Below are 11738 nucleotides of genomic sequence, written 5' to 3'. Positions count from 1 at the left end.
CTGCAATCGTCTTCTCCTCATGAACAATACATCAGATTCACTTCAAATGTTTTATTTAGGCTCATTACACGAGTTTTTTTTATGTTTTTAAGTTAAACTTGTTGCTGCATTTAAATTTGGCTGCACTGTACCTATAGATGCACGTTAGCACATGAGCTACTGTAGTTCCTACATGATAGAGAGTGCTTTGTTATCCAACTGATCTTGTCCTTTCTGTCAACCTGTGAATCCAGTTCATTGGTTCTCGCAGTTATATTTTGAATGTGTTTAGTTTGTGATGGTATGAAGTAAAAACTTCAATTATGTTTCTTTGTGTTAAAAATGTTAGCGATCTTGGAAATGCATTGCTTGACAATTCAGATCATAGCATGTGGAAATCCTAGGTCCACCATCTGAAAATAATTGGCTAATCTACGGAGTTGCATGTACTGTAGGCCTATAGATAGTCCTGCTTTTACGTCACACCAAAGCATTAACACACTAATACACTCCAATAGCCTATATGTACTAATATAAGCCTGTGTGTGACACATGTGCATGTGACACACAGTCACTTCACCGACATGGCATTATTTAAATGTGTGAACAGCTGTTAGCATTGTGTGTGAACATGATCTCCTGTTAAGCCGTGAGGATTGTCTCTCAATGCTCTCTAGGTCTTAACAAGTACGCACCACACCACGCCATCCACAGTGTCAGGGAACACTATGTTTAAGGACTTTAAGTTCCCTTTGATGGGCTGCTATGCGCAAACAAAGGCCATCACCTTCAGGAAGTGCCTCGGGGACTGACTGTGTGTGTGTGTGTGTGTGTGTGTGTGTGTGTGTGTGTGTGTGTGTGTGTGTGTGTGTGTGTGTGTGTGTGTGTGTGTGTGTGTGTGTGTGTGTGTGTGTGTCTGTGTCTGTGTGTGTGCCCCAACCTAGAAAAACCAGTCCTTCAGAGATTCAGTCAATCAGTCATGCAATCTGTCAGTGTGACCGGAATCACTGTGTGTACTTCTAATTATGTACAGCACATGTTCAGTAACATTTTGGACGAGTTCCCAAAAGAACATCATGTGCCAGTGAGAAGCATCATGTTATACAACACTGGTGGTGTGACAACGTGTTAAGTGTTATTTGTATTGGATAATTGCTGCATTTGAGAGCTGTATTAACCTTTGTGGTTAAAGAACACCCATATGTTCGTGAATGGCTCCTTCTGTGTCATCTGGCTGATGATTGTCACGTGCGCACACACACACACACACACACACACACACACACACACACACACAAACAGTATGTGCGATGGTTAAAGTGGAACCGAGGAGTTGGAGAGTCCACTTACAGTACATAAAGTCACTGTGTGGACACTGTGTAACAAACATCAACAAACTGTTGAGCAATGAAAAAAGACATTGGTAGAAGTAGACAAAATAGTAATTTATTAATAACTTATCATTTCTTTACATTCGTAAGAGAGGAGTGTAGACTTGAGGAGTGGTGGGTGTTGAAACCAAAATGTCTTCCCCCATAGACAGGCCTTCTCTCAGAAGGGAGGGACAACAAAATCCTCCCATAATCAGGATTTTTTTTTTCTCAATAAACAAATAACTGCATTTTACAGAGGCAAGGTGAGCAAGGCCTACTGCTTTGTCAACATCTCCCAGACTTTGAAAAGCCTTGACCACAGATAAGAATTAACTTATGTTAACCCTCATTGTTCCCCACTAAACATCAACATAAACAGAACTGTAGCAATCTTAAGTTGGCTTCCATAAAGCTATTTCTGCCTTACTTAACTGAATAACAAATCAAGTTTCTTAACATAGCCATGCACTGACAGTTTCAGTGATTTGTTGTAAAATTATTAATATTGCTATGGCTCAATTTGGTAGAATTGTGATAGGTGGTGAAAGCATAGCTCGGGCAAAGTCCTTTGAGGGTTAATGCACAATAACACATCTATGTACAGAACTAAGGCATACAACCAAGGTGACTCTGATTTGTGTGAGGGTGGGTGCAAAAATGGCCTGTCGGCTGAATTCATATATAAAGCAAATATATGAAATATATTACACATATAAATTTTTTTACGATTCTTGGAAAACCACACTACATTTTTTTGGCATAATAAACTTAAACATACTGATCAATAAACAGTTGGTTTGCTTAGATAAAGTAGAAGATGAAAAGAAAATGATTCAATACCCACTTGTTGCAAAGGGTATACTAGAGCAAGGCTTTACTTTATTGTCTTTTATATTAAGAAATATACACATGTATAAATGATTCAAACGACACCACACATGTAAAATTGTGTTCAATATACTGTGGCGTCTTAACCGGGGGTGTTTTACCCTAAACAGGCAAATCTTCACAGAAGACATGTAATATGCACCCGAAAAAAAGTATTGAAGGTTCGAGTGCTAGCCCAAAAAACAAAATGTATTTATAGTCATATATACATGTATGTTCAGACAGAACAATCATGTCTCTTTGGCACACCAGCCTTTCATTGTGAAGGTAAACGTACACTTGACCACCAGATCACTTTACGTCTCTTTCAACCCGTTGACAAAAAAATTGAGGCAAAAACCTAGTCTAGTCCAGTCCAAAAGTAATATAGGGTTCTAGAAAGTTATTGTGCTTTCTTTTTCTCTCTCTTCCCCATCTTCTCTCTCTCTTTCATTCTTTCTTTCTTTCTCTATCCCCGTTTTTGCAGCAGCTGCTTCTGAGCCTTTTGGCAGACCGACCACGTGCCCCTTCAGCAGCCATGCTTGGCAGCTGGTAACCTCAAGCCAACTGTGTCAATAACGGCAGGATGTCATCATGTCACAACAGGTGACGGAAATAAAGTAGAGAAACATTGCAGCGTTTCAGGTTTCATTAAATCTCCAAGCCAGTAGGGGGCGACGATGGCGCTGCCTCACGTAGACTCCAGAGGGTCCAGCTGGAAGACGTTGTGGTTGGTGGGGGTGGTGAAGTACAGGGGTTGTGTGGGGGCCACAACCCGGTTATCGCAGGGGCTCTTCAGGCCCAGGGTGCGCTCAAAGTCCAGGAGTTGGCCCATGAAGTTGAAGTTGGGCGAGATGTTGGACTTCTTCATCTTGACAATGTCGTAGGCGTCGTTCATGGACAGGTTGAGCTTCTGCATGAGGTACGCCACGGTGACTGTCACCGAACGGCTGATGCCGGCCAGACAGTGGACCAGGACGCCACATTTCTGACTGCGAGCCTCATCTGAGAAGGAGGTGAAAAAAGAGGAAGAACATGTTATAGACTTTAGTCAGATATGCATAATGTGTATTCTGAGAAAACACAGCGATACAAAAACAATTGCTCTGAACATATAGATACTGAAAAATAAACACAGGCTGTGGAAGGATTAGTGGAAGGGCAACCAGATAAAACAGTGCTTGTGGTCAACACTGACTAAACCAGTTCCACGTTTAAGCGGTGGAAGTCTGAAATGATCATAAGTCTCAGGCCCAGACACATCCATCAACAAACCGCTGTGGTACTCTGCGCACAAACAGAGCCGACATTCTTTAATTTGGCCTGGAGTACCACGACTTGGAAATTAACTATTAATGCTCTATCAGGCTGCCCGAGTTACTTGATAATGGTGCCATTTGGGCGTATAAACGTAGGAGTTATGAGGGCACCCTGTCAGGGCTAACAGGATGTCAACAGAGCCTGTAAATGGCTCTCTTTGTGAAGGGAACACATCGCTGGGCTGTCCTAGATTACTTTCAATGGCCGCTTCCTTCCTGTTGTGCTCAAATTACCCCCTCCCTCCGCTCTTTCTCCCCCTCTCCAATTTCCACACAGGCCTTTGTATTACAATTACACAAGCCTGAGGTAAGCTAGGCCCCGGCTGCAGACCAAAAAAGCAGACACAGGAAGTGTTCAATTTAAGTTTAATCATTGTAATTTGGGAGTAGTTTGTTGTTATGGGGCATAGAACTAGAATAGAATGTATCTGCTTGGCACAATGGACTTAATCTGGTTCCCTCTGTATTATTCTCCTTGATTGACTGATAAGAAAGTACTCTAGGACACATATAATCCAAATTACACAATAACAACTAAAGAACTTCCTGGTGATAAGATATCTTATTAATACGTTTAAGTTCCTGTACTATGGGCTGGTGGTTTTCACTTGTTAGGCCAATATAAGCGTAAATGTACAACAACTATAAAATATACCTGTTTAATTTATTAACCCTGTGCGTTAAAATGAATTATTGTGCGTAAATTAGAACAGGAGAGCTATCTGTGTGCTTGAATGTAAGTTATTGCGTTTACCTATGAAGCTAATGGCTTCCGGGAAGAACTGTGACAGATTTTGGCTCCAGTGATCAGAGATGGGGATCTGCTTGTACTTGAATTCCCCGGCGTTCTCGAACATGTTGGGCAGGTTCGGAGTCACGTTCAGAATGTACTTGATGCCGAACTCTTCTAGAATGTCTAGGTTGGTGGAATCCTTGGCGCAGCCCAGGTAGAGGTGCGGGAGGATCTCCACTGGGAAGGAGGGCTGGGGGTTGGAGAGGGGACTGCCATCTGAGTCTGTGGCGCTGCTTGGGTCCCTGTCGATGTCGGACTCGATGTCGGATGAGTCGGAGCTTATCCGCAGCCCCCCGAGGCCGAGCACCTGGGCCGTGGGAGAACTGCTATTGAAAGAACCATCGAGATTGGTCTCGCACAGGGCAGGGAACTCGGCTTGGAATTTATTGAAACCACCTGTAAGATGAAGGAAATAATATTGTTAGACAAATCCATTGATATAACAGGCCGAGGCTACACAATGTGATGACCTAATATATTTGCATTATCATATACGTTTTAGCGCCAAATGCATCCAAATATTCACTTATTCATTATTAATGTATTTACCGAATTAGGCCAACATTTTAGTAGAAAATATGCGCTTCTGGAAAAACAACAACACTCACCTTCAAGGTAAAACGCCTTGTAGCCCTCGTCTTTCATCTTCTTCAGGAGCAAGCCCAGCACGGAGCCCCCGTCCACATTTTCGTTCCATTCCCTGCTGTACTCGTCATACAGCACGATAGTGTCCGTCTTGCACCTCCGCGCAAATCTCTCCCGGTCCTCGCCGTTTGAGAGCAGGCACTTGATGGGAAGATTGCCCTTCTTCAGCCGCCGGAGCATCAGGCTTGGGATGGCCACGTTAATCGCCGTTTCGACGTGCGAGGACTCGTATAGCTCCAGCGCTCTGCAGTCCATTACCAATAGGCAGTCTTTGCGCGTCTGGAGCTGCTTTTGCAGCCACTCCACGGTCTTGCTGATTGCCATTACCGATTCGAACTGAGCGGGCTTGGGCTTGTCAAGCATTTAGCAAAACAAATATGTTCACTTCACTGCAGGAAAATTATGTGGTTGGTCCCTGTAGGCTACAGCAAAAGGCCGTCGACGTTATGACGACTGGGGCATTGAGGAAATGGCAGCGCACATTGGTCGAGAAAAAAAAATATTCTGGAATAACTGCAGAAATGAAAACGGATTTCGGCTATTGCATTTCTCACGAAAATCAGCAAAACACGAATTTCTTAGATATCCGACTGCAGATTGCCTATACACTTGCACTCATTCATGCAGCGTCTGGAAGAATGTCCATGTATTTATTTATCAATGACTCACTAGCCAGCACTGACGTTGTCTTCGTATTATATAACTCAGGCTTTTGCTGTAGAAAATATTATTCTTCTGTAAAAATCAAAATTAAACGGATTGATTGCAGGACAGTTGCAAAGCATTTGTCACCTATTTCCAATAATCAATTTAATCTTCTGTCGTCTATTCCCAACCTTCTCGTTGTGAATAAGCCTCTTTTGTTGTTGTCGAGGCTGGTTCGTTGATGATGTGCTTTCCGCAGTCCCAAGCAAGTGAATGGTTACAAACGCGAGGCGTTTCAATGGATACATTATATCCGCCAGCCAATCAGAGGGCGCCGAGCAATCGTTGCCCTGGAAACGGGGCCGGATGGAAGAAACTGTGTTGATGAATTGTTAATAAGTTTGTCATTCACAAAAACGGAAAGGAATTTCCTCTCGGGATCAAGTGAGTGCAAACAAACAGAAGCGGCACTGCAGGGGAAGGAAGGAGAGGGCTATTACTTATTGCGTAGAGGGGGATCCTACCTTGTCCTCAGATTTCTTAATGTCAAAGTTGCGCTATGACAAGTTATTTGCACGGTGAGGCAGAGTTGTAGAGAGGTAGCCTATTTGCGTACGGGACACATTATTGCTTTTCGGAACGTTTTGCAACCTCTGTCTAAATTAATCCGTTTTTCATTGTTGTATTTGTCAATTAAATAAAACATGTTTATGATTCCATGACATTTTAAATAATTTAATTAATATATGGATATATTGCAATATATCCATATATGGTTTGTAAATTATGTTATGATTCCAATTCATTGGGTGGAAAAGATGTGCATAATGAACGAGTAAAATCAAACGTGGGACAAGTTTCCAATGCCCATACAAAAGTTGCTATAGGCCTACTGTAGTTTACATACAAGTTTACATACACCTTAGCCAAATACATTTAAACTCAGTTTTTCACAATTCCTTACATTTAATCCTAGTAAAAATCCCCTTTCTTAGGTCAGTTAGGATCACCACTTTATTTTAAGAATGTGAAATGTCAAAAATAATAGAGAATGATTTATATCATCTTTTATTTCTTTCATCACATTCCCAGTGGGTCAGAAGTTTACATACACTCAATTAGTATTTGGTAGCATTGCCTTTAAATTGTTTAACTTGAGTCAAACGTTTCGGGTAGCCTTGCACAAGCTTCCCATAATAAGTTGGGTGAATTTTGGCCCATTCCTCCTGACAGAGCTGGTGTAAATGAGTCAGGTTTGTAGGCCTCCTTGCTCGCACACGCATTTTCAGTTCTGCCCAAATTTTCAGGGCATTGTGATGGCCACTCCAATACCTTGACTTTGTTGTCCTTAAACCATTTTGCCACAACTTTGGAAGTATGCTTGGGGTCATTGTCCATTAGGAAGACCCATTTGCGACCAAGCTTTAACTTCCTGACTGAAGTCTTGAGATGTTGCTTGAATATATCCACATGATTTTCCTACCTCATGATGCCATGTATTTTGTGAAGTGCACCAGGCCCTCCTGCAACAAAGCACCCCCATAACATAATGCTGCCACCCCGATGCTTCACGGTTGGGATGGTGTTCTTCAGCTTTCAAGCCTCCCCCTTTTCCTCCTAACATAACGATGGTCATTATGGCCAAACAGTTCTATTTTTGTTTCATCAGACCAGAGGACATTTATCCAAAAAGTACGATCTTTGTCCCCAAGTGCAGTTGCAAACTGTAGTCTGGCTTTTTCGTGGCGGTTTTGGAGCAGTGGATTCTTCCTTGCTGAGTGGCCTTTCAGGTTATGTCGAGATAGGACTCGCTTTTGTACCTGTTTACTCCAGCATCTTCACAAGGTCCTTTGCTGTTGTTCTTGGATTGATTTGCACTTTTCGCACCAAAGTACATTCATCTCTAGGAGACAGAGCGCGTCTCCTTCCTGAGCGGTATGACGGCTGTGTGGTCTCATGGTGTTTATACTTGCATACTATTGTTTGTATAGATGAACGTGGTACCTTCAGGCATTTGAAAATTGCTCCCAAGAATGAACCAGACTTGCGGAGGTCTACAATTGTTCTTAGGTCTTGGCTGATTTCTTTTGATTTTCCCATGATGTCAAGCAAAGTGGCACTGAGTTTGAAGGTAAGCCTTGAAATACATCCACAGGTACACCTCCAATTGACTCAAATGTTGTCAATTAGCCTATCAAAAGCTTCTAAAGCCATGACATCATTTTCTGGAATTTTCCAAGCTGTTTAAAACCCACAGTCAACTTAGTGTATGTAAACTTCTGACCCACTGGAATTGTGATACAGTGAATTATAAGTGAAGTAATCTGTCTCTAAACATTTGTTGGAAAAATTACTTGTGTCATGCACAAAGTAGATGTCCTAATCGACTTGCCAAAACTCTAGTTTGTTAACAAGAAATTTGTGGAGTGGTTGAAAAACGAGTTTTAATGACGCCAACCTAAGTGTATGTAAACTTCCGACTTCAACTGTATGCTATGTTTTTCTGAAACAGAAGTGCATGGGTTAAATGCTATAGCACCTGTCGTTATAACATCGTTATCCTTTTGCTACACAAATAATTGGGTTTCAGAGCTTTGTCTGGGAGCAGTTTACGTTTTATTGTTAAAATCATCTTTCTCTTGCTCTCTCTCATTCTCTCTCTCTCTCTCTCTCTCTCTCTCTCTCTCTCTCTCTCTCTCTCTCACTTGTCAGCCATATTGGTAGGCCTATCGCTAGACTCTGTTATGTCCTCTCTCACACCTCAGTAATCTGAGCTGCCTTGCATGATGTCACAAAACAGTACCACATAAGAGAGTAATGTTTATCTTGTGAGATCTTAAGGCTGTTTTAAGTTAAAGTTTTTATGAAGCAGGGATGTCAAACTCAATCAGTGCACAGGGTGACATTGAAAAAACACTGGTTTAAGGCACTGCATCTCAGTGCTAGAGGAGTCACTACAGACATCCTGGTTCGATTCCAGGCTGTATCACAACCGGCTGTGATTGGGAGTCCCATAGGGCGGCGCACAATTGGCCCTGCATTGTCCGGGTTTGGCAGGTGTAGGCCGTCATTGTAAACAAGAATTTGTTCTTATTTTTTATTGTAGGCCAGACATAACCTATTATGTTTGTTTTTACAAAAACACTTGCATACAACTGCAAACTGGCCATTGTTTTAATAGAAAAAATATGGCCCTTTGTAATGTCCACTGATGTAGATAGGATGCTGTATATAACATTTTAACATATTAAAACAAAATAAGAGATAAATAATGTGTCCAGCCTTTGTTGCTATGCTTGCAGATGGATAATATGCTACTCAAAAAGGATTTAATAACTCCAAATAACAACAACTTAGCTAGGTGGGTTGTAACATTTATACTTAAAACATGTTTTTCATTTTGTGGTACTGCATGGATCACCGGTGCGGTTGAATGCAGCATTGCTGTATGGTGCACTCAAAATGTCTTTAATTGAGGAGCAAGCCTAGGCTATTGCTCAAATGTTGCTGTAATTGGCCTGCATTTGCATGGTGTTTGTTGCAGGTTTTGTATTTTGGTTATTCATTGACAAGCTTTAAATACCGAAGCCAGACTGCAACATTTTAGTAGCCAAGCTAGGACTGTGGACTGTGTCTGTACACTTTCTCTCCTCTGCACGCTGTAAACCGTACACAGGAAAAGCAGTGCAATTGATGTTGAATTCAGCAATGCAATCTCACCAGGCTGTAATTTTCTAAAGCAAACTTTTTGACAAGCAAGATTACGTTGTATGTAGGCTACAGCAATTACCCATTGGCACCGAAACTTGGCATAGACATTTAGCCTACAACACGTTTAAACTTTGGGTTTGGTAGAAGATTCGGTCAGTGCCATTAGTGATATGATACAGGGCACTGGCTAGCTGTGTGTGGGTGTGGGGCTGGGAGGAGGGGTGCGTGGCAATGCACTGCGTGCAGCAGTTTGGCAGTTTTATTTTATTTATTTGTATTTAACCTTTATTTAACTAGGAAAGTCAGTTAAGAGCAAATTCTTATTTACAATGACGGCCTAATGACGGCAGTGCTTGCTGTGGCTTGTAGTGCAGCTCATCGCAGACAGTATGGAAGAGGGCCGAAATTAATTGACAACCCAAATCATTGTGCAGGCCAGATAGAAATGTGTCATGGTCCGTATTCAGCCTGCACACTTGTTAAACATGTAAAATAAACATGTTTTACTGCATTATGGCTGAAATGCTGGAAAATACTGTTATTAACTGTAATTTGGAAGCCTCCTGTAAAAATTACTCTAACATGCTGTACAAACAGGAAGACTGGCAAATCATTTCTAACCCCTGAATAGCCACCACTACCTTTGATGTCTTCACTATTTTTCTACAATGTAGAAAATAGTACAACTAAAGAAAATCATTGAATAAGTAGGTGTGTCCAAACTTTTGACTGGTACCACATGTGTTAACTTCTTGTTACTTCTGTTGTCAATTATGTTGTTAATTCGTTGTTAATGTTGTTATCAATTTCAATAAATCTATTTTATCTACAAATGTATAGTTTTTCTTACATTTAGATTTCAGGTAGAATTTCACAAAATGTACAGCATTATCCTGGTACATTACAGCATTCCTGTAAATTTACAGCAAGGATGCTCTAATGTGTCTTTACAGTAAGGAAAATAGTACTGTAAAACATCTTACAGCATATCTGCTGTAAAGCAAAATTACAGTATTAAGCTGGCCACTGTGGTGCCAGTATAATGTTGTACATTTACAAGGAAAAGTTTTACAATGAAGTTAGGACAATAGTGATAATATCATGCCGCTGTTGATTGTATTTACTGAACTTAACTTGGGTGACAGTTTACTGCATTTTACTCGAGTGACATAATGAGCTTGATATTTTTTTTTTTATAAATAGTGCTTAGGGATATCGCGCGCGCGCACACACACACACACACACACACACACACACACACACACACACACACACACACACACACACACACACAGGATTCTCTTAGGCCGAGGTGAGTCTATGTAGTTATATGAAATGTGGAGCAGCACCACCAACAACAGACCTTTAACCCTTCTGCCTGTCACATTTAAATAGCCCCATGTTCTGGCTGAATGGAGCCAAGCTGTTTCTTTTCAGGTTCAAATACATTCTCTCTATTTCAGGAACAAATGGCCCCTGCCCCCTTTACTCCCTCCCACATCTCTCCCTTTCCTCTTTCTCTATACCGTCCATCTTTCAATCTCTCCAATACTGATTTCTCTCTCTCTTTCCCTTTATCCTTCCCCTTCTCCAATCACCTCCCTCCCTCCCTCCCTCCCACCCTCCCTCCACCGCCCTTTCTCCCTCGCCCTCCTGTCCCACCTTTCTCTCTCCACCACCCTCCCTCCCTCGCTCTCCTGTTAATCTACTTGCCCTCCTCCTTGTTTCTCAGCCACTGGGTGCTTGTTGTCTAACTGGGAAATCCTTTGTCCGTTCACAAAAGCTCCCTGTATCCAGCAGTCGTGAGGTCTGGACTGGAGCCACGGCACTTTACAGATGGGGTCGGGGAGGGAGTGTGTGCGTGCTTGTGTGCATGTGTGTGTGTGAGAGCGTGAGGGAGAGAGAGATTGACCGAGAGAGAATGTGTGTGCGTGTGTGATAAAGTGTGTAGGCTGAACAGGGTAGCAGCTTATCTTTCTATGGCCGGTTCACAATATTCAACTTCCTGTACGTTCCCTACGTCGGCCACCAATGGAGAGAAAGTTCCAGACATCCCAGAAAAGACACAACACAGAGACCTGTCAGACTACTGTCACTGGGTGATAAGAACCACGTCTTTCTCCTGTTATCACAACAATTATGTTATCTGATGTAGTCAACCCAAACTGGGATCACAAACACACAAACACACACACACAATGTAACATGCACTCACTTCCATGACAACTCATCAATTTCAGCTTTAACCCAAGCAAGGTGAAGAGGGCAACTTTAATTAAATGCTTACATGTACCCAAATGAGCAGCATATTATACTCCAGTTGGAGCCTGAGATAATGAAGAATAGCACCGGAGGAGATGCCTGCCGTTTTACGGGCTAACCAGTTGTGCTATTTTGTGTTGTTTC

General features: G+C 42.0%; 1 protein-coding gene across 1 annotated transcript; it reads right to left on the bottom strand.

Annotated features, from left to right (window-relative positions):
• Positions 1-1403: 1403 nt before the first annotated feature.
• LOC115152326 (dual specificity protein phosphatase 6) lies at positions 1404-5918 on the bottom strand. The gene is made up of 3 exons (XM_029697098.1): positions 4940-5918; positions 4293-4727; positions 1404-3224 (listed from the first exon to the last, which is right to left on the bottom strand). Exons 1-3 carry the CDS (start codon positions 5337-5339, stop codon positions 2911-2913), a joined length of 1149 nt encoding a protein of 382 aa, XP_029552958.1. The 5' UTR covers positions 5340-5918; the 3' UTR covers positions 1404-2910.
• Positions 5919-11738: the final 5820 nt, after the last annotated feature.

This window comes from Salmo trutta, chromosome 17 (genome assembly GCF_901001165.1).
Source record: "Salmo trutta chromosome 17, fSalTru1.1, whole genome shotgun sequence".
Classification (NCBI taxonomy): Eukaryota; Metazoa; Chordata; class Actinopteri; order Salmoniformes; family Salmonidae; genus Salmo; species Salmo trutta.
Note: the sequence above shows the minus strand (reverse complement) of the source record. Positions and strands in the feature narration are given on the sequence as shown.

Coding starts and splice junctions, on each gene's coding strand:
- LOC115152326 (XM_029697098.1), bottom strand. CDS start 5,339: ATGCTTGACAAGCCCAAGCCCGCTCAGTTCGAATCGGTAATGGCAATC. Junction 4,728..4,939: donor CAAGGCGTTTTACCTTGAAG/GTGAGTGTTGTT, acceptor TTCATCTTACAG/GTGGTTTCAATAAATTCCAA. Junction 3,225..4,292: donor GGAAGCCATTAGCTTCATAG/GTAAACGCAATA, acceptor CCTCCTTCTCAG/ATGAGGCTCGCAGTCAGAAA.